The sequence below is a fragment of the Salmo trutta genome, chromosome 32, assembly GCF_901001165.1.
Source record: "Salmo trutta chromosome 32, fSalTru1.1, whole genome shotgun sequence".
NCBI lineage: Eukaryota > Metazoa > Chordata > Actinopteri > Salmoniformes > Salmonidae > Salmo > Salmo trutta.
Window position 1 is genome coordinate 5,235,458 of NC_042988.1, and position 23,624 is coordinate 5,259,081.

Consider the following 23,624-nt stretch of genomic DNA (forward strand, 5'->3'; position numbering starts at 1 on the left):
TCTAATTGTTTCCCTCCCTGCCTCTAATTCCAGTTTGTACATAATGTTGCCAGGTGTCTCTCTGCCAGGCCTGTCATGCTAACACTCCGCCCATCCCTCCCCCCTTTTTATATATATATATATATATATATATATATATATATATATATATATATATATATATATATATATATATATATATATATATATATATATATATATATATATATATATATATATATATATATATATTTAACACTAAATGAGAATAAAATAAGCCTCCAGTGTGCTTTTGTGAGTGGTGGTGGAAACAATTGACCTGGTTGTATGGATTGTGACTGGCTGACTGACAGGGAGAGTGAGTTGTTGTTTTTTATTCCTCATGTATTCAAAAGACTGTGGCTCATTTGCTGAAAAATATAAAAGCTGTAAGGTTTGGGGACTACTTTTTGCAAGGACTACTGGTCTACCATTTCCCATATGACATAGATAAAAGACAAGTGCTAATAAAATGTTGAATGTCACAGCTTAATTTTCTGTTTGGAGGAACTAAACTAGATGGACTATTATCATCTTGACTCTCTGTTTTTGCCCATTGCCTATTACAATAATCAAGAAATACCTTGATTTTTCCTCAAATCTATCAGGTCTCTATATAGATTTTTATCTTGCATATGTCATCAGATTCAGCATATTTGCTGCATTTATCAAGGTAAATGAATTGTTCCTTTTTATTCCATTTTAGACAACTCGAACATAAGCAAAAGGTGATTGGACAGTCAGCGCTACAGCGAGTCTGGGGTCTGTTCACCAAACCATTTTACCCAGCTAGGGCATCTTGACATAGACATAGAATGTCATGATGTAGCTAAACTTCAGACACCAGGGGGCGCTATTGGATTGGGATTTTCACAAGTGAAATTGTTTTAGTTGGCCAAAGATTGTGGGGGAAAATAATCTCTTTAGGTTGACTAATTTGTTCAAATATGTCTGTTTATAAATCCTTCACGCTTTGCTTGAGCCATGTTCGTATTTTAATTGATGCGCCTACTGTCTGACAAAAGTACTATGGAATTATAGGCTACATGCTAATTCAAGGAACATTTCCCTCAAATCAAAGTTTGTCAGATGTTTTCAGACTTCAAAAGTGGTTTAACCTAATAAATAAGACTGCATTTTATATCACCAAATTAATCTTTATGGAGCCACTTAGGTGTCATGGTGGAGAAAAATGAACAGCCAGGCTAATCTATGTTTTATTAGTTCCCTCCTTCATTGTGTTTTCATAGGCCTCTGAATCATAAGGGCAAATGATAGTAAAGGGCATGCAAAATCATTAAAGGTGCAAATATGGTATAATGACGCGCTCTCATCCCTAGGCAGGAATTCCGTCTGGCTCTGCTTCATGACCTTTAAATGTTCTAGATCTGTACTTCGGAGGAGTTGCTGCCTCAGTTTGTATGATGGCAATTTGCATATACTCCAGAATGTTATGAAGCGTGATCAGATGAATTGCAATTAATTGCAGTCCCTCTTTGCCATGCAAATGAACTAAATCCCCCCCAAAAATTCCACTGCATTTCAGTCCTGCCACAAAAGGACCAGCTGACATCATGTCAGTGATTCTCTCGTTAACACAGGTGTGAGTGTTGACAAGGACAAGGCTGGAGATCACTCTGTCATGCTGATTGAGTTCGAATAACAGACTGGAAGCTTCAAAAGGAGGGTGGTGCTTGGAATCATTGTTCTTCCTCTGCTAATCATGGCTACCTGCAAGGAAACACGTGTCGTCATCATTGCTTTGTACAAAAAGGGCTTCACAGGCAAGGATATTGCTGCCAGTAAGATTGCACCTAAATCAACCATTTATCGGATCATCAAGAACTTCAAGGAGAGAGGTTCAATTGTTGTGAAGAAGGCTTCAGGGTGCCCAAGAAAGTCCAGCAAGCGCCAGGACCGTCTCCTAAAGTTGATTCAGCTGCGGGATCGGGGCACCACCAGTACAGAGCTTGCTCAGGAATGGCAGCAGGCAGGTGTGAGTCCATCTGCACGCACAGTGAGGCGAAGACTTTTGGAGGATGGCCTGGTGTCAAGAAGGGCAGCAAAGAAGCCACTTCTCTCCAGGAAAAACATCAGGGACAGACTGATATTCTGCAGAAGGTACAGGGATTGAACTGCTGAGGACTGTGGTCAAGTCATTTTCTCTGAATCCCCTTTCCGATTGTTTGGGGCATCTGGAAAAAAGCTTGTCCGGAGAAGACAAGGTGAGCGCTACCATCAGTCCTGTGTCATGCCAACAGTAAAGCATCTTGAGACCATTCATGTGTGGGGTTGCTTCTCAGCCAAGGAAGTGGGCTCACTCACAATCTTGCCTAAGAGCACAGCCATGAATAAAGAATGGTACCAACACATCCTCCGAGAGCAATTTCTCCCAACCATCCAGGAACAGTTTGGTGACGAACAATGCCTTTTCCAGCATGATGGAGCACCTTGCCATAAGGCAAAAGTGATAACTAAGTGGCTTGGGGAACAAAACATCGATATTTTGGGTCTATGGCCAGGAAACTCCCCAGACCTTAATCCCATTGAGAACTTGTGGTCAAACCTCAAGAGGCGGGTGGACAAATAAAACCCCACAAATTCTGACAAACTCCAAGCATTGATTATGCAAGAATGGGCTGCCATCAGTCAGGATGTGGCCCAGAAGTTAATTGACAGATGCCAGGGTGGATTGCAGAGGTCTTGAAAAAGAAGGGTCAACACTGCAAGTATTGACTCTTTGCATCAACTTCATGTAATTGTCAAATAAAAAAAAAGCCTTTGACACTTATGAAATTCTTGTAATTATACTTCAGTATTCCATAGTAACATCTGACTAAAAATATCTAAAGACGCTGAAGCAGCAAACTTTATGGAAATATGTGTCATTCTCAAAACTTTTGGCCAAGACTGTACATATACCCTAGCCTGGCAAATTTCCAGGTGAACATATTGTCATCGTATCAAAGTCAATAGCTATCTAGGTTTCCATCCAATTGGCGACAGATTTTCATAAGTATATTCTTAAACTCTCCATAAAGAAAATATGCGCATTTGGCCACACAATGTATTTTTTTCGCTCAAGTTTTCATGTACTTAGTAAGTTCAATGTGTTTCAATTTCATTTTAAACTCCTCCAATAATTTTGGCACAAACTCTTGCGTTAAATAGAAAATGTGGTTACTCTGGTCTTGGCACGTGCGCTCTAGCCAACAGCTGACAGATATAGTGCCGGTGCAGGTAGGCTAGTCTACATGATGAAATTATTATGGATAATAGCGAGAATATTTGTATTTGTCAAACGGCAGTCAAGCATCGATCATCATGTTACCAGAATAAGACCCTAGATATGTATTGGAAAGCGGTATCAAACTCATCGTGCACGTTCACCACCCTGTGAACTTAATCATAATTTGTTTAATATGAATCCTAAAACTGCATGGTTTCACGAGTCATAGTGGGAGGACAACACACCATTTAATCTCGTGACTCCAAGTTTAGGTCGATGTGATTGTTATAAGGCTATATCAATATCTGCCCATAAAGGCTTTTCCACCGCCATTTCGCGCATAATACATTTTACCGACACAAAAAGATCCCACCATGTCAAACGAACAAATTAGCTGTTGGCATTTATAAAATTGTACAGAAACTTCCTGTTTCCATCAAAGCTGTTTAGAAAAACGTTTATAGGCTACAGTATGACTTTACTCATATAAAAACTGTGGACGTAAACAAGGTTACTGGCTAGGTAGGTTGGCGCCAGATTGTAATGCCAATTTTCTCATATCCGCATAAAACTATAGGACCTATGCGCATTTTACCACCAGAGATGTTTCATTTTGCGCTTAAATTCCTATCTACGGGGAAAAAAAGAGTTATATGGGTTTCCATTGCATTTTAAACTCTACTGTTGTATTTCTGACACAAATGTTTTGCATTAGCGAGTGTGCCCATTACCTATTTGGCGACCTATGAAAACACAAACTGGAAATAAGATACTGAATGGTCAGTGATCATCACCATTTAAAGCATGTAATTAACGAAATAGAATTACATTTTAGGCTGCAATATGTTATCAGCCAAGTGGGACGATCATGGTAGCCTACATAATTACTTCCATAGGCCTAGAAATCCAACTTGGTCTCAAAGCATTTCGTATTATTCTGTACGTAAATCTGAGATTCAGTACTTTGTTTGATATGGTATGTATCCATTTGTGGATGTCCATCACCCATTTCGTATGATATATTTATATATATATACTACAATTACAATTTGTATTATAGGTTACGAATTTGCCTAATGTACAATATGTTACAAATTCTGGCTAGGTGGCTAACATTAGTTAGCTGACTAGCGTTAGCTAGGCTAGGGGTTAAGTTAGGAGACCGTACACTTGACATCCGTAGATGTCGAGCTTGCACAGGCACAGGTCACCGTACATATAACCATCCCTTCAAAAGCCCAAAGAACAAAGAAAAAAGAAATGAAGACAAGAAAAATAAGAATTAAGAGGTGGAAAGAGGTGTATTTTACCATAAGAAAATAGTATACTATATTCAAAATAATTTGTAGACAAATACTTGTTATAGTTGTAGGTAAAAGTGTCATTTAAATATATCATGTGGGAAAAGGGATCTCCCTAGGGGTCAGGGCTGGCAGGAGAACCAAGGAGGTTTAGGGTTAGGACTCAGACCTCAGGCCTCGGGAATGGTAAGAGTTAGGTATGGGGGCCAGAGAGGTTAAGGTTAGGACTCACATCTCTGGAGTAGTTAGGGTTGGGTATAAGGGCCAGAAAGGTTAGGGTTGGGACTCAGGTCTGGTTAGGGTTAGGTATAGGGGCCAGAGAGGTTAGGGTTCAGGCCTCAGGAGTGGTTAGGATTAGGCATGGTGGCCAGAGAGGTTAGGGTTAGAGTTCAGGTCTCTGGGGTGTTTAGGGTTAGGCATGTGGGTCAGAGAGGTTAGTTTAGGGCTCAGGTTTCCGGGGTGGTTAGGGTTAGAATAGTTACAGACAACAGTCCTTCAAAGGGAAGGTCTATATACTAAGCGGGTGATGGCTACCAGACCTATACATGCATACTTATGTATATATATATTTAGAGATCAGAGCTGGTTTCAGAGCATTTTGTATTATTCTGTACGCAAATCCGAGATTTAGTATGGTATGTTTCGTATAGTATGTATTAATTTTGGGATTCCATCGCCCATTTGGTATGATATGTTACAAATTACAATTAGGAATATATTTTACAAATTCTAGCTAGCTTGCTAGCGTTAGCTAGGTTAGGGATTAACTTGTTATGGATAGGGGGCAGTATTTTCACGGCCGGATAAAAAACGTACCCGATTTAATCTGGTTATTACTCCTGCCCAGAAACTAGAATATGCATATAATTTATAGCTTTGGATAGAAAACACTCCAACGTTTTTAAAACTGTTTGAATGGTGTCTGTGAGTATAACAGAACTCAAATGGCAGGCCAAAACCTGAGAAGATTCTGTACAGGAAGTACCCTGTCTGACCATTTATTGGCCTTCTTTGTCATCTCTATCCAAAACAGAGGATCTCTGCTGTAACGTGACACTTTCTAAGGCTTTTTTTTCTATGACTTTGCAGTCCATGGCTGAAAAACAGTGGCGCATTTGGATAGTGGTCGATCTGAGAACAATGAGACGGGTGCGCGCATGCACATGAAGAGTCCATTTTGCATTTTCAGTCTTTGAACGAAAACAACGACTCCCGGTCGGAATATTATCGCTATTTCACGAGAAAAATCGCATAAAAATTGATTTTAAACAGCGTTTGACATGCTTCGAAGTACGGTAATGGAATATTTTGAATTTTTTTGTCACGAAACGCGCCGTCGCGTCACCCTTCGTTACCCTTCGGATAGTGTCTTGAATGCACTAACAAAACGCCGCTATTTGGATATAACTATGGATTATTTGGAACCAAACCAACATTTGTTGTTGAAGTAGAAGTCCTGGGAGTGCATTCTGACGAAGAACAGCAAAGGTAATCCAATTTTTCTTATAGTAAATCTGAGTTTGGTGAGTACCAAACTTGGTGGGTGTCAAAATAGCTAGCCTGTGATGGCCGGGCTATCTACTCAGAATATTGCAAAATGTGCTTTCATCGAAAAGCTATTTTAAAATCGGACACCGCGATTGCATAAAGGAGTTCTGTATCTATAATTCTTAAAATAATTGTTATGTTTTTTGTGAACGTTTATCGTGAGTAATTTAGTAAATTCACCGGAAGTGTTCGGTGGGAATGCTAGTTCTGAACGTCACATGCTAATGTAAAAAGCTGTTTTTTGATATAAATATGAACTTGATTTTGAAATCGGACAGTGTGGTTAGATAAAGGAGAGTCTTGTCTTTAAAATGGTGTAAAATAGTCATATGTTTGAAAAATGGAAGTTTTCAGATTTTCGAGGAGTTTGTATTTCACGCCACGCCCTATCATTGGATATTGGAGCAGTGTTCCGCTAGCGGAACGTCTAGATGTAAGAGGTTTTAAGGTTAGGGTAAGTTAAAGGGTTACATTTAGAGTTAGGGAAAGGGTTAGCTAACATGCAAAGTAGCTAAAAAGTTGCTCATTAGCTAAAATGCCAAACTTGTCTGTGATGAGATTCAAATTCCACACCAAATGTAACAAAACATACTAATTTGTATGTAATATTTACATTTACTATGTTACGTCTAGTCTATGAGACCAGGCTGAAAGATGGGATACATAAATCCACAAGGAGTTCAGAAGTAATTTATAAAAACAAAAACTAAGGGTAGAAATCAAAAATCCGTGGGAATGGATTAAAAACAATGAGTTAACAAATAAAAATCAGCGGGAATGGATACTAAAACAGAGAGAACAAATAAAAAAATTGAGGGAATGGATAAAAACTGAGGGTACTGATTAGCCTGGCTGTTTTAACCCCCATTATGACCCCTAAGGGGCTCCGTAGAACCTGGTCCACTGCTAATATACAAATATTACAAACGAAGTTAAAAGAGGAAAGCGAAAGTTGATGTATCTTTTTTGACACTCCTTGAGAGTTTCACTTGCCATTATCTATAGGCTATATGAGTTAATTGCGTTTTGTTAGGCTGATAGGCCATCATTTGCTGCATATCTGATCATCAACAACAATCGAATTACACACAATTTACCTAGACTTCTCCAAACCTTTGTGCCATTGACACACTTTTTGGGTTGTTTTGGATGACGTGAATGGATTGGCCACGTCTAGGGTCTCCACTAGTTACCACAGCCACAAAGTTAAAATTGGCTACAGGCTATCGTAAAAATGTATGAAAACAAAAAGGGTTATGCATAAGGTTAAGGTTAGGGTTGCAGTTGAGGTTAGGTTTTAAGTCAGATTTTAAGAAGATAAATGGTAGAAATAGGCGGGGTTTATGACTTTGTGATTGTGGTAACTAGTGACGACCCAATTCTAGGGCTGCCACACCTACGGAAAGTCCTTAGGGCAAGTCACAAGCAAACCTAAAGAGGAATTAGCCTATCAAATTGATCTAGTCCCAAACCTATGTATATAGGCAAAAAAAAATGTAATGCACAACTCCAGTGAAGAATGGTACCTATCCTTGTTGCAGACAGTTAAATGTTGACTAAATATGTCTTAATTAGGTCCAAATACAACACCGAATACAACAGATGTAGACCTTACAGTGATTTGCTTACTTCAAATCAAATGTATTTGTCACATACACATGGTTAGCAGGTGTTAATGCAAGTGTAGTGAAATGCTTGTGCTTCTAGTTCCGACCATGCAGTAATATCTAACAAGTAATCTACCAATTTCACAACTACCTTATACACACAAGTGTAAAGGAATGAATACGAATATGTACATAAAAATATATAAATGAGTGATGGCCGAACGGCATAGGCAAGATGTCATAGATGGTATGGAGTACAGTGTATATACATATGAGATGAGTATTGTAGGGTATGAAAACATGTAAAGCAGCATTGTTTAAGGTGGCTAGTGATACATTACATCAGGATGGCAAGATGCAGTAGATGGTATAGAGTACAGTATATACATATGAGATGAATAATGTAGGTTATGTAAACATGATCTAATATAAATAATATAAAGTGGCAAGTGATAAATTGATTACATCAATTTTCCCATTATTAAAGTGGCTTGAGTTGAGTCAGTATGTTGGCAGCAGGCCACTCAATGTTAGTGATGGCTCTTTAACAGTCTGATGGCCTTGAGATAGAAGCTGTTTTTCAGTCTCTCGGTTCCAGGTTTGATGCTTACTTACAAGCCCTTAACCAACAATGCAGTTTTAAGAAAAATAAGTATTAAGAAAGTATTTACTAAAATAAACTGAAGTAAAAAATAAATAAATAAAAAATACAAATAAAAAAGAAGAAAATGGAAAATTAAAGAGCAACAATAAAATAACAGTAACGAGGCTATATACAGGGGGTACCGGTGCAGAGTCAATGTGTGGTGGCACAGGGGAAATAGGTGTTGGTGTGTTTGGACCATGATAGTTTGTTGGTGATGTGGACACCAAGGAACTTGAAGCGCTCAACATGCTCCACTACAGCCCTGTTGATGAGAATGGGGGTGTGCTCGGCCCTCCTTTTCCTGTAGTCCACGATCATCTCCTTTGTCTTGATCACGTTGAGGGAGAGGTTATCCTGGCACCACACTGCCAGGTCTCTGACCTCCTCCCTATAGGCTGTCTCATCGTTGTCGGTGATCAGGCCTATCACTGTTGTGTCATCGGCAAACTTAATGATGGTGTTGGAGTCGTACTTGGCCGTGCAGTCATGGGTGAACAGGGAGTACAGGAGGGGAGTGAGCACATACCCCTGAGGGGTCCCATGTTGAGGATCAGTGTGGCAGATATGTTGTTACCTACCATTACCACCTGGGGGCGGCCCGTCAGGAAGTCCAGGATCCAGTTGCAGAGGGAGGTGTTTAGTCCCAGGGTCCTTAGCTTAGTGATGAGCTTTGAGGGCTCTATGGTGTTGAAAGCTGAGCTGTAGTCAATGAATAGCATTCTCACGTACAGTGGGGAGAACAAGTATTTGATACACTGCCGATTTTGCAGGTTTTCCTACTTACAAAGCATGTAGAGGTCTGTAATTTTATCATAGGTACACTTCAACTGTGAGAGTCAGAATCTAAAACAAAAATCCAGAAAATCACATTGTATGATTTTTAGGTAATTAATTTGCATTTTATTGCATGACATAAGTATTTGATCACCTACCAACCAGTAAGAATTCCGGCTCTCACAGACCTGTTAGTTTTTCTTTAAGAAGCCCTCCTGTTCTCCACTCATTACCTGTATTAACTGCACCTGTTTGAACTCGTTACCTGTATAAAAGACACCTGTCCACACACTCAATCAAACAGACTCCAACCTCTCCACAATGGCCAAGACCAGAGAGCTGTGTAAGGACATCAGGGATAAAATTGTAGACCTGCACAAGGCTGGGATGGGCTACAGGACAATAGGCAAGCAGCTTGGTGAGAAGGCAACAACTGTTGGCGCAATTATTAGAAAATGGAAGAAGTTCAAGATGACGGTCAATCACCCTCGGTCTGGGGCTCCATGCAAGATCTCACCTCGTGGGGCATCAATGATCATGAGGAAGGTGAGGGATCAGCCCAGAACTATACGGCAGGACCTGGTCAATGACCTGAAGAGAGCTGGGACCACAGTCTCAAAGAAAACCATTAGTAACACATTACGCCGTCATGGATTAAAATCCTGCAGTGCACGCAAGGTCCCCCTGCTCAAGCCAGCGCATGTCCAGGCCCATCTGAAGTTTGCCAATGACCATCTGGATGATCCAGAGGAGGAATGGGAGAAGGTCATGTGGTCTGATGAGACAAAAATATAGCTTTTTGGTCTAAACTCCACTCGCCGTGTTTGGAGGAAGAAGAAGGATGAGTACAACCCCAAGAACACCATCCCAACCGTGAAGCATGGAGGTGGAAATATCATTCTTTGGGGATGCTTTTCTGCAAAGGGAACAGGATGACTGCACCGTATTGAGGGGAGGATGGATGGGGCTATGTATCGCGAGATCTTGGCCAACAACCTCCTTCCCTCAGTAAGAGCATTGAAGATGGGTCGTGGCTGGGTCTTCCAGCATGACAACAACTCGAAACACACAGCCAGGGCAACTAAGGAGTGGCTCCGTAAGAAGCATCTCAAGGTCCTGGAGTGGCCTAGCCAGTCTCCAGACCTGAACCCAATAGAAAATCTTTGGAGGGAGCTGAAAATCCGTATTGCCCAGCGACAGCCCTGAAACCTGAAGGATCTGGAGAAGGTCTGTATGGAGGAGTGGGCCAAAATCCCTGCTGCAGTGTGTGCAAACCTGGTCAAGAACTACAGGAAACGTATGTTCTCTGTAATTGCAAACAAAGGTTTCTGTACCAAATATTAAGTTCTGCTTTTCTGATGTATCAAATACTTATGTCATGCAATAAAATGCAAATTAATTACTTAAAAATCATACAATGTGATTTTCTGGATTTTTGTTTTAGATTCCGTCTCTCACAGTTGAAGTGTACCAATGATAAAAATGACAGACCTCTACATGCTTTGTAAGTAGGAAAACCTGCAAAATCGGCAGTGTATCAAATACTTGTCTCCCCACTGTAGGTGTTCCTTTGGTCCAGGTGGGAAAGGGCAGTGTGGAGTGCAATAGAGATTGCATAATCTGTGCGTTTTTTCTTAACTGTATTCTTAACTGCCTAATAAACACATCCAGCAGAAAATGTATCTTCTACTTTCAGAAATGTTGTGGGACTGTGGTTCGGGCCGGGGGAGGTTCTGGAGGTTTTCGTGGGGAGAGGAGTGTAGCCTGGCTGGCGACACAGTTTAGCCCTCAGGGTAAACTGGGAATGAAGCATTCACTCCCCTCGCTCTGTAATTTTGAGTTCAGTTGGGTTAGGTGCCGTCACAGTGCAGTGCAGTCTCGCCGAGGGACTTTGGATAGATTCTGAAGAGTTTAACGCTTCACAATATAGTTTTGGTTTTGTTTGGTTTTTATTTTGGGGAGTTGATGTTTTCTTTTCAAACTTGAATTTCAACTTACAAGGCCTTTCTTACGAGGCCTTTCTATTTCTGGAGGTTTTTATTAGGGGGGTGAAGGAAGGCCGTGCAGGATGAATGGAATTACTTCTGAGAAGGCGGCATCGAGCCTGTCGTCTGATCTCCACTCCACAGTGAGCTGTCACCCGGGCGCCAATGATTTGCCGACACTGCCAAAGTCCTCTCCCATGGACATGGGGTTCTACAGCGGCCAGACGACGCACAGCCACCACGACTACTACCCCAGCCACGGTCAGTCCTGCTTGCAACCAATGAAGCCATACTCGTATCATCACCACTACAATCTCCATGGGGCCTACATTGCCAAATCGGAAAACCCTTACCCTCATACGCAATACGCTCATTATGCCCGGGACGTACAATCACATCTCCAAGATATCGGTAAGATTTACGCATGAGACACGTTGCCATTTTTGGTGAATCTCGAAGTTATATTTATTACTATTATGTTCTGACGTGTCAATGTGGCGGACGTTAAATCAACCATCCAAAAGGCTTATCGACAACGAGGACCAACCTTTATGCCACAGAATTTAAATGTGCCTGCCTAAAATTCTATAAATCGAATTTACATTTGGTCAGCCTAACTGGTGTTAGGCATTAATTTGGTTGTTGGGTGTCTTGGGAGTTAAACGGTTTTGAAAAAAGTGTAAGTTAGCGTACTTTTGATTTGGAATAATTTATCAACTAAATTTGTCCTACCTTTATGGAAAAAAAACTCGATTTCACATGTGGAAAATTACATGATTTATTACACATGTAAAAATTCCACATGTTTTGCACATTCAAAATTGTATTTCACATGTCAAATCATGTGGTTTTGGAACACTTTACATGTGATGATATTTCACATGAAGTTTCTTTACACAATGCCCTGCAAACGAAATTAGGATGTCCTCAGAAAGTCACAAAATCTACAGTGTTTTCCACTTAGCTACAGATACACAATGTAATCATGTATGTAAATGACTGTATGTTTATTTATACAGTAATTATTGTTCAACATGTCCTCATGTGGGATTTGAACTCACAACCTCTCGGTTCATGGCGTTCAACACTTCCTGCTATGCCACCATGTCGTTTCAATTACTGATTTCACCTGTATTCCTCCACTGGACTTCAAAGTAAATCTCAGCTTTTATTAATACACTCAAGAAAAACGATTATATTTATCATAGTGATTCAGAAGTAACTTTAAAACAGAATTCTCTGCCACACTGACTTTAGACAACTATACAGAAAACCCTTCAAATGCTGAGATGAGTAAACTAAATCAATAATGAGAGAATAGTCAGATTAACGGATGACTAAAATAGCAGTGCAGATGGCAGTCTTTTGCTAAGTGCAGAGATGTATTATGGTAATTAATTTGTAGTAGACCTAGCTAACCAGTAGCTAGCTAACACCAGACACAGATGAAGACCTAGCTAACCAGTAGCTAGCTAACACCAGACACAGATGAAGACCTAGCTAACCAGTAGCTAGCTAACACCAGACACAGATGAAGACCTAGCTAACCAGTAGCTAGCTAACACCGGACCCAGATGAAGACCTAGCTAACCAGTAGCTAGCTAACACCAGACACAGATGAAAGTGGAAACACAAAAGTATCTTTGACATAGATGAATATGGTAAACTTGTAATTGCATTTGCTGATACCCTACCGCCAAATATTGACACAGTAGAGTAGCTATCTAGCTATATAAACCATGCCCCTTTGCAACCAAGCCTTCTCGGATGTTGGTTACAAGGCGGTACTTATTTAAATTAGGTAAGAGAAAATGCAGGTGATGATACCCTATCCCTTTAATAATCCCGCCTCCTGAATCCAAGTGTTTGACACGGGGGAGGGGACCAATAACTTTATGATAAAACTTTATCAAAGTGGAAGCAACAGTCATACATTTCATACATTGGTGATCATACTTTGATCTGGTTTCATCCAAATATCATCCAATTTCATGAAAACAATGATTTTGACTGTTCATGGCCTTTAAGATGACCTCCCAGGGAATAGTGCAGTATATAATTTTTATCCTACAATTCAAATGACCCATTAGGCCTAGCCTACTTTGATCGTTTTGCAATAACACACTATGCTATTAAGCTCTTAAATCATATAAATCGTTCATATGGCCTAGAATGCAAATGAAAATGTAGCCTATTCTGTAAATGCAAAAGGTTTCCTTATTTTTTTCCAAAATTGCTTTTGCACAGCAGCTGAAACCTTCACATTTGAGAGAGAACTGCTATTGCGTTTGTGTTGTTATTGGTAATTGTAGTGTTGTTAACAATGTTTAGGTATCTAGGCCCTATAACTTACCGTTTACCTGGTAGCATTGGCATTCCAGAAAGAAAACTTCTCTTCGAATTGGCCCGAAGCCAAGTGCATCAGCATCAGGTTCTCACAACATGTCAGTCTGGCACGCATTGCTTTTTTGGCTCAATAGCCTGTCTTAGAGTTTTGACTTGGTCACTGCATGTGAAAACACCCCCAAACAATACATGAAGGCTATATAGCCTATATACTCGATGCACCAATCCTCCTCTCTCATTAGGGGCATATCCCATAATAATGTGAGGGGCATTGGAATCTCTTGGACAGAGACATTTTGTGCACCAAACTCTGTTTAGGCTATTGGGTCGAGCATTTTTCAGAACTGGTAAAAAAAAAAAATGTAAGGCAGAATTATCTTTTTTTAAATTGATGTTGACTAATGAAATATATCATCATTCATCTTTTATCATAATACTTTTCGTTAATCTGTTATCATAATATTTTATTTCTGTAGGCATAGGACTATAGCCTACTGTTGAAGCCCTCTGTAGGCCTAGTGTAAATAGATGAGCCCCTCAAGTCCTTTAGCCTACTAATGCTCTGTTGTCATTTTTTCATTTTTCAGTGAAAGAGGAACCAGAGCCTGAGGTGAGAATGGTCAACGGAAAGCCTAGAAAAATCCGAAAACCTCGCACCATATATTCGAGTTACCAGCTCGCTGCGTTGCAACATCGCTTCCAGGGAGCTCAGTATTTGTCTCTTCCTGAGAGAACCGAACTAGCGGCTCAACTCGACGTGACACAAACACAGGTGAGGAAGCCAACAGGCCGCGCATACCACTGTTATGACACGCTGTTGAGAGATTTGTATCTCTATGATTTATGTTCATTTGTCTAATAAAACCGTGAACTATACTGGCATCTTTTTTGCATACTGTAATTCTACACCGAGTGAGTCGTCTGAGATGTTATAGATTTTTTTAATCGTTTTTTATATTCACAAGTATGTGGTACATTTTCACAACTCTTAGTACAAAACTCAAAACAGATCAACAAAAAAGCAGTTGTTTTAAAACTCTTAGCACATGTTCAATTGACTTAGTACAACACACAAAATCATACAGTCCCTTTTTCACCAAACTTAATCAGTGTTTCATCTAGAAATGCGTTTCGCATTGCAATACATGTTCATATAAAGTAATTGCCTTTCACAATGTAATACTCACAAGACATGTTACTATTACTTAATCCGACTGTTCTTAATTGATGATCACTTAAACGTTTGGTAAACCTATAGAATGTACACGTAAACGTGTTTGTCTACAACAGATTTTGAGAATTGCATGATAAAAAAAAGTGTCTGTAAAGTAGAAACATAAAAAATATATGATATATACTCGAATGTACTGCTATGATGATGACTGATTTTACTTCACAGTAAGTTAAAAGAAAATCTGATCAGAGATGTACTGTAGGTACATTTACATTTTAGCATACGCTCTTATCCTGAGCGACTTACAGTAGTGAATGCATACATTTCATAATTTTTTCTTTTTGTACTGGCCCCCCCGTGGGAATCGAACCCACAACCCTGGCAATGCACACACCATGCTCTACCAACTGAGCCACAGTTAATTGGTCACGTACACAGATTAGCAAATGTTACAGCAGGTGCAGCGAAATGCTTGTGTTTCTAGCTCCTACAGTGCGGTAATACAATACCAATACACAAATAATCCAGAAAGTCCAAAAACAAGAAAGAAATGCATCCCCTACACAATACATATGGATCCAAAATGAAGTTTGCCATGACAAAATGTTTTCCCCCAGGTGCATGAACATTGAGGATATTTACTGCAAATTCGATGAGAATCTATGGCCAAATGCTCAAGACAGGCTTAATGCAAACTAGTGCCTGCTAAAATATATGTTCCTTTAATTTCTTTAATTTGAATACATTGTGAAAGATGTCTTCAATGATCACGCCTTTGATCACACATGGGATAGATTATGGAAATGTGATTTTCAGTCAATTCTAATGGGTAGTGCAGGTGTATAGCCTAATGTAAAACAGTGTAATGTACTGTAATGTACAGACTGTAGCATACTACATTCAAAGGACAATTTTGAAACATGTATCTTACAATTCACCACATACTTGTGAAAATAGTACCAAAGCGATAAAAGAGGTGGTATTGTTTATATTATATGTCAAACCACCAGGGTTATTAACCTCTTCCTGTCATTTTCATATCTGATAATTGATAGCTTCATTTATTGATCTAAGTTTGCATCTGGATTCCAAATTTCAATGCAACATAATTAAGTATATTCTATTCTAATACGGCCTAGGGTGTCAATATGAAATTACAACACTTTGCTAGATAATGCATTTTTAACCCATACCTTCACATTTTCTGTTGCCAACATCCCGACCTTCTATTTAAACCTGTAGCTCAAATATTTTTTCTCCAGGTCAAGATCTGGTTCCAGAATCGCCGTTCCAAATTCAAGAAGCTGTACATGAACGGGGAAGTTCTACTGGACCACAGCCCAGGAGCCAGTGACTCTATGTCCTGCAATTCACCCCCGTCCCCGGCCATTTGGGACCGTAGCGTACCCACAGACCCCGCCACTAGAGAGCAGGCTCCCCAGCCCACCCTCAGCTCCACTCTATGTTATGTGGAGAACTACACTCATCACTGGTATCAACAGACCTCACAGTCACGCTCACAGCACTCAGGACTGGTTCTTCAGCACACAACACCACCTAAGAATATGGGCGGCGGTGTACTAACACAAAATGTACCGGTACAAACGGTAGGTTAACAACATGGCGGCTCATTGGAAATAAAGCCTAGAGGGCTGCGATGGGATTTGTGTGCCGATAGAGGGCTGAAGTTCACGGACAATTTGGGAAACATACACAAGGACTTGTTGTCTCTGTTGTATACAAAAAGAACGGACAAATCCAAGTCCATATTCTGTTAGAGTGATGAGATGCTAATGTTATCAGTGGCTCATTTCACTCTGTTGGAGAGATTTGATATGAGAATGGATAGAATAGCAGCCTATTTGGTGGCACTTTCCTTTACGGTGGCCCACTGTGGGACCTTTAACTGAACAATGAAAAAGGTCCTTCCAGATTCTTTGATCTACAGCTATGCAAATATATACCGTCGGTGCAAACACTCACAGATACATGGAAGTAGCGTGTACCATTTTCATACATTTGTTAATTATACTTGGCATTTGTTGCATTTATATAGATGTCATCAAGGCTCAATTCACATATTGAGCCATACAACATTTTATTTCACAATGGTTCAAACATAATATCCCTTGGAAGTTGCAGAGAACTATAGGAGAAAAAAGTGTATTTGGTACTTTGCGTTTGCAATCGATTTTTTTGGTAAAAGCCATAAACTCAGGTTGTTATTTATAATGTAGCCTATTTTATACTCTATTGATCTGTTAGTAGAAAGTCAATGTAAAACATTTTATAGGTAGTCTTTGGAGTGAATAATAAAGTTTTTGTTTTTATTCATTCTATTTACACCGATTGAAATGATGTAATATTTACACACACACACACACACACGTAAATGACCCCTTGAGATAACATTCAAATCTTGTTTCCATAAACTTCTTTATACAAATGATCCATTGAAACTGTTGTAAGGACAACATGGAATGGTAGAAATGATATATTTACAGTCCAGACCAACAAATATACAGGAGCTTAGAGCTGGATCTCTATTGAGATGGAATCACATGTTATATTACAGTTGTATCTCGTTGGTACTACTTTCACAAGTATGGGATTCATTTTTTCAAGCTTTAGTACAAAACTCCAAACTGGTAACACTTGCAACACAGCCAGTCTTACATTCGAAACCTTTCATTGTGAGTTCATTTTGTTTGTAAAAATCTTTCACCACACAACCATTGATCCAAAATATAAGATTACTGTGAAATATAATGAGTACATTGGTTTAATCACAAAAACACAACATAATGATATTCTCAATTTAGTTATTTTAACAACCAGTTAATCCGATACCAAAACATTCATGTTTTAAAATTGTCCTTTGAATGTAGTATGCTACAGTACTGTACATTACACTGTTTTACATTAGGCTATACACCTGCACTACCCATTAAAACTGACTGAACATCACATTTCCATCATTTCTATCCCATGTGTGATCAAAGGTGTGATCATTGAAGACATCTTTCACAATGTAATCATATTAAAGAAATTAAAGAAACAATCTTTAGCAGGCATTAGTTTGCAATCAAGCCTATCTTGAGCATTTGGCCATAGATTTTGATCGAAACGGCAGTAAATATCCTCATTGTTCATGTACCTTGGGAGAAACCTTTTGGTCTAAATAGGTCCGGATTGAAATCATTGCATGCCTCTTCCATGGCCTGAAGGAGGGTGGTACGCTCACGGGGATGGTAATCATACATCTTCCGCCTGTATGGTAATCATGTATTGTATTTTGCAGTATTGTACTTAGGTATTGTAGTGGTCCTGTATGTGGCTCAGTTCATAAAAGCTTGGCACTAGCAACACCAGAATTGTGTGTTGGATTCTCACCAGTGTCACATACCAAAATGTGTGAACTGTGTCTGCTGCGTAAATGGCATATATTACAGTACTCGCTTATGGAAAAATGGCATGATTTCACGGTTTGCGCATTTTATTTCACATCTGAAATAATGTGAAACCATGTGGTTTTGGAACACTGGATATTTTTCACGTGAGATTTCACAGGTGATGCCCTGCAAACAAAAATGTGTTGTTAGGATGTCCCCGGAACATCACGCAGTCGCAGTGTTTTCAACTGACATATTAGACACACATGATTACATTGCGTATGTTTATTTATACAATAATTATTCAACATGTCCTCACCTGGGATTTGAACTCACAACCTCTTGGTTCACAGCATTCACATCTTCCTGCTACGCCACCATGTCTGTGTCAATGACCGATTTCACCTGTGTTCCCAAACTTTGGACTTCAAAGTAAATCTCAGCATTGTTACAAATACACATACACAAAAAAAAATATTATATTTATCATAGTTATTCAGGAGTAACATTGAAACAGAATAATATGTCTCACCAACATTAGACTACACAGAAAACCCTCAAATTACTGAAATAAGTCAATTAAATCAACGATGAGAGAAAAGTCAGATTAACTGATGACTAAAATAGCAGTGCAGATGACACTCTTTTGCTAAGTGCAGAGATGTATTATAGGTCATGAATCTGTCGGGGACTTCTGAGAATGCTACAGACTTTCTGGCACAGCAGAAAGATCAGCGTACTCTAAATCCAGAGGTTGTGAGTTTTGAAAAGTCAGTACTAAGGGATCATGTCAAATGTAATCATGTTGATTAAAGATATTTACACTATTTTAGCTGAACGGTGTACCACTTACCTTAAAACCCCAATACCATTTCATTACTTCCCTTACAAACAAACACATGTGAAATAGCTGTTTTCACGTTGAACTGAGAGACGCGAGGTCAGTTGTTCACATGCAAAACCATATGTTCACATGTATTTCATTTAGAGTTCACATAATTTAGAGTTCACGCCACCTTTTCACGTGTGAAGAGAGTAACAGTTGTTAAAATGTACCACATACTTGTGAAAAAGGCACTAAAGCGATAGAAACAACTGTAGTTAAAGTTGTTAAGGAAGTACCAACTATATTTGGCAGCTCATGGGTTAAGTGTGTGAGGAAGAGACAGTGAGGTGAACATGCCCTGGATTTGGGAAGAGCTGCCAGCCTGCGTGTGAAGAAGCTGTGGGAGGTGACAGGCGGGCAGACACACTGGAGTCTCTGGATTTTAATAGCACACCACTGAGAGAGAGAGAGAGAGAGAGAGAGAGAGAGAGAAAGAAAGAAAGAGAGCGAGAGCAAATTGAGAGAGAGTAAGAGAAAAAGAGAGTAAGCTAAAGCCCTTTCAATTGAAGTGAGAGAGAAAGAGAGAGATAAAGCCCTTTGAATTGAGAGAGAACGAGAGAGAGAGCGAGCAAGAGAGAGACTCAGTTAAGGAATGGGAGAGAGACAGTTGGAAAGGGAAGGAGACTGTGACGAAATAACTGTCCATCTCCCAGAATCCTTGCTTGCTTCAGGCGCTCGCATACCGACCAAGAGTACCAACAGTTTACCTGGCTGGTCTGTTTGCAGAGCTGTAGAGTGACAGCATGTGTCATCAGGGATGGGGAGATGGATGGATAGAGGGACAACAGGACATCATGGGAAGGGGAATCTACAGATGTAGGATCTTAAATTGAGCCAGTTTGCCACAGCAGGAAAATAATCCTGCAGCAACAGGAAATGGGAAATATTAGGTGGATTATAATTTATGGACAATTTTGTAGAGTGGAAAAACAATTTTTGTAAGTGAAAATCAAGTCTTGACATTTCAAAGTGAAAATTCCAAACTTCAGAAGCCTTTTTAAACCTCAAATATACTACAAGTTGTGCATTTCCTCTACTTTAGGAAAGGTCTCCTGCAGCAGGGTGACCAAATTAAGATCATACATCTATAGGTAGAGGCTGCTGTACTGGCCCGGAGGACTGAGCACAGCATGGAAACCCCTTCATACCCCATCTTTAACAGGTTCGTTAATAACAGCCCCTGCTGGTCTGATTTGAAACGTATTCATTTTGTTTTCCTATCTTCTCCTTCTCCTCCTCCTGTCCAGAAATATGTAGTGAGGAGGTGTCGTCCTATGGTAAGCACGTTTAGATATCTGGGATATTGGATTTTAAAGTAGTAGCTCAAAATAACTTTGTTCGAATTCAAAACACAAAGACAGGGACACAAAGAAACCCTTACTCTCACTAAAAAGAGGCATCATTCTACAGTATTAAACATGAAAACACAATCATATCTTCTTTGAGTTGATGGGCAGCTATGGAAGCTTGAAACGGTCAAGTTCTGTGAAGTTTATCTCTACCGATGACTCTATGGGACAAACAATATAAATGTTGTAGTTAGCAGGAGGAGTGCTGCCTGGCTCTGTGTGTGGGCCTCTGGTCTCTCATGCCTCACTCAGCAGGCTGACTGGACGCCTTAAGCCTTAGGAGATAGGAGTTGATTATATGTCTGGTGTGTGGGCTGAGGTAGCGTTGAGATTTTAGCCCACCAAGCAACTAAGCACATTCAACATTGTCATGGTAACTGAATCGTTAGCGAAGTTGGACATGATTGATCAGAATCAACCGCATTTGAAAAACAAAGTTTACCAAACATTAGGAACACCTTCCTAATATTGAGTTGCACCCCCTTTTGCTCTCAGAACAGCCTCAATTCGCTGGGGCATGGACTCCACAAGGTGTTGAAAGCGTCACACAGGGATGCTGGCCCATGTTGACTCCAATGCTTCCCACAGTTGTGTCAAGTTGTCTGGGTGTCCTTTGGGTGGTGGACCTTTCTTGATAAACATGTGAAACTGTTGAGTGTGAAAAGCCCAGCAGCGTTGCAGTTCTTGACACAAACTGGTGCGCCTGGCACCTACTATTATACCCCGTTCAAAGGCACTTAAATCTATTGTCTTGCCCATTCACCCTCTAAATGGCACACATACACGATCCATGTCTCAATTGTCTTAAGGCTTAAAAATCCTTCAATAACCTGTCTCCTCCCCTTCATCTACACTGATTGAATTGGATTTATTAACAAGTGACATCAATAAGAGATCATAGCTTTCACCTGGATTCACCTGGTCAGTCTATATGTCATGGAAAGAGCAGGTGTCCTTAATGTTTTGTATTCTCAGTGTAGTAGGTGCAGCCACAGTCCATATCTACGGTATTATTGGGAACCAGTGTTGGGCACAGCTAAATTGTCACTCACACGAGATAGATGATGGACCATTTGAAGTCAAACAAGAATCCATATTCCCCCTTTTATTCTCACAAGCAAACCTATGGATGGGGTGCAGGGGTTATCTGGAGGTGGATTGGGTGGTTGGGTGAGAACTGAGAAGCACAGCTGAGGAGGACAGCATCCCAGCTTGCAGACGTCATACCGCCTCTCAAGGCAGGGAAGGGATATGGTTTCACTCCTACCACAAACGTCACTCACCACTGTCATTTTCATATGGGGGAAGAAAAAAAACACAAACAAAGATGGGATGTAAGAGGCATGAGACAGCTGTGGACTTTTCAATGGCCCTGGAATATGTATTCTCAGTGTTGATGTTTGCAGCAGGGACACTTTTCTGCCGTTTGCTTGGGGTGTTACTAATCGTAGACGGGGATGTATTGCACCTAAGGTTGGGTTTTAATTATAGACATGGTCGACATAAGTCATGCTGAAATGACCATCTGTGGTGTAGGCCTACCAGTTTAGGACACTATTCCCAGGTCGGAAGGTATAGGTCTATCCATAATCATAGACATTTCCAAAATAATTAAGACAGAATTTTCTCGCTTTGCTGCACTGTGGTTCACACACCTGTATCTCTAGCGGTTAAGAACATTGGGCCAGTAACTGAAAGGTCGCTGGTTCAAATCCCCGAGCCGGCAAGGTGGAAAAGTCTGCAGTTCTGCCCTTGAGCAAGGCAGTTAACCCCCAACAACTACTCCCCGGGTGCCGATAACGTGGACGAATGATTCAGAGGGGTTGGGTTAAATGTGGAAGACATTTCGGTTGAATGCATTCAGTTGTGCAGCTGAAAAGGTATCCCCACCATTAGCTAATGAGCCCTGCAAAATTGGCACGTCATGCTGCCACCAATGATTGTCTGCAACGGACAGGAAGTAGTGTAAGCATGTGCATGCAAAACGAGGACACAACATTAGCACCTATGTTTGATTTGGGAAGGGGGGTAAATTCTTAAAAACTGGTTTTAATAGGTTTCTTTCGCCCACTGCTCGGTAAATGACGCAGAATTAATATAGGCCTAAACTGTCTACCGATTATGGACAAAGGGTTTCTTTATGTGCTTGTGGGAAATGGTAAACTGGGAAGTGGTAGCTAAGTCCACATGAATGTGTTCACATGCCATTGAAGTCGTAACAATTCTTCATCCAATAAGATTTTAACTTGATAAGCTAGCTAACATTGCTTATAACAAAGTTAGGTAACGTGCTTAACATTGACATAATGGTCAAACTAGCTATGTTTTCCTTATTGATAACGTTGTAATTGTCAAAAACGTATTTGTCATCTTTTGGTTGAAAAGGTAAAAGGTCAGTGGTGAAGCGTCACAACTTGGCAACTCGAATAACAAAAAGTTTCCCACTTGTAATTCCAACTTGGAGAGTCGTTCAAGCAGTATTCATGAATGCCAAGGGAAGCTAGGCTTCCCCCAAAAAATTACCAGGAAAGAAAATAAAAAATCTTTCATCTCTCTGTCTCTCTCATAATTTTCCTTCAATTCGCAAGAGGCTAAATGTATCTCACCGGTGGAAGCATCCGAGCATGCGAAACAGTGCCCCTCTGTCTCTGTATGTGTAGGCCATCTATTTGAGGCTGACTGGTCCAAAAGAGTATGACATTGTTGCCGACCATAGCATTGAATGCAAAGAAAGCCAGCAAGCATTTGGCCTCCTTGATCATTTTTTTTATTAAATAATAGCCAATCAGCATTGAGCTAAACTGAGTGAGCTCAACTGTGAATGGTTCTGGCGCACCCACAAAAAAAAGTCAAGGGAAGCCAGTTTGGATTTGGTGTCACTCCCGTCATCGCGTCGAGAGCATGCGTCATTGACAGAAACAACTTGAATTGTTGCATTTCGTTGTTGTCCTCCAGTGGCCAGCTAGCTAAAATTGTCCCTTTCCTAAATTAGCTATGGATAGAGATAGGGATTTAGACTTGTGGTTTTACTTAATTCTCTGTACTGGCCAATCATTATAACGGCGATTCTGATCTGACCATTAATTCATACACTGTTGTGCCCCTGGCCTGAGAGGATGGAAGTTCAATATGTAGCTAGATGTAGAAGGCTAATGTTAACTAGCTAACGTTGCCCATGAAAGGAAGTTAGGCTCGGGAGCAAGCATTTTAGCCAGGAAACTTAAGAAAACTAAAAACAAAAGTGTGTACTGTATGACAGAGTGATAGTTTGTTTCATCAACATGAAAGAGAGGAGGATGGCATTGGAGTTTCTCTACAAGTAGGGTGAGTCAATATGTTTTGTCTACTTGCACAAACACACACAGCAAT

At 40.2% G+C, this 23,624-nt stretch overlaps 1 protein-coding gene across 2 annotated transcripts; it reads left to right on the plus strand.

The window, feature by feature from the left end:
• The first annotated feature begins 10,971 nt into the window (after nt 1-10,971).
• LOC115170868 (homeobox protein Dlx3b-like) lies at nt 10,972-16,971 on the plus strand. 2 transcript variants are annotated; one of them, XM_029727201.1, is made up of 3 exons: nt 10,972-11,519; nt 14,042-14,226; nt 15,891-16,971. In XM_029727201.1, the coding sequence occupies exons 1-3, from the start codon at nt 11,192-11,194 to the stop codon at nt 16,242-16,244; spliced, it is 867 nt and encodes a 288-aa protein (XP_029583061.1). In that variant the 5' UTR covers nt 10,972-11,191; the 3' UTR covers nt 16,245-16,971. The 2 variants fall into 2 exon arrangements, with proteins under 2 accessions (XP_029583061.1, XP_029583063.1); XM_029727203.1 differs by having other exon boundaries at nt 10,972-11,369.
• Nucleotides 16,972-23,624: the final 6,653 nt, after the last annotated feature.

What these genes read in the sequence shown, in the direction of transcription:
- LOC115170868 (XM_029727201.1), top strand. Translation starts at nt 11,192, where the DNA reads ATGAATGGAATTACTTCTGAGAAGGCGGCATCGAGCCTGTCGTCTGAT. An exon ending in ATCACATCTCCAAGATATCG is followed by an intron (nt 11,520 to 14,041) that starts GTAAGATTTACG and finishes TTCATTTTTCAG; the next exon opens with TGAAAGAGGAACCAGAGCCT. An exon ending in TCGACGTGACACAAACACAG is followed by an intron (nt 14,227 to 15,890) that starts GTGAGGAAGCCA and finishes TTTTTTCTCCAG; the next exon opens with GTCAAGATCTGGTTCCAGAA.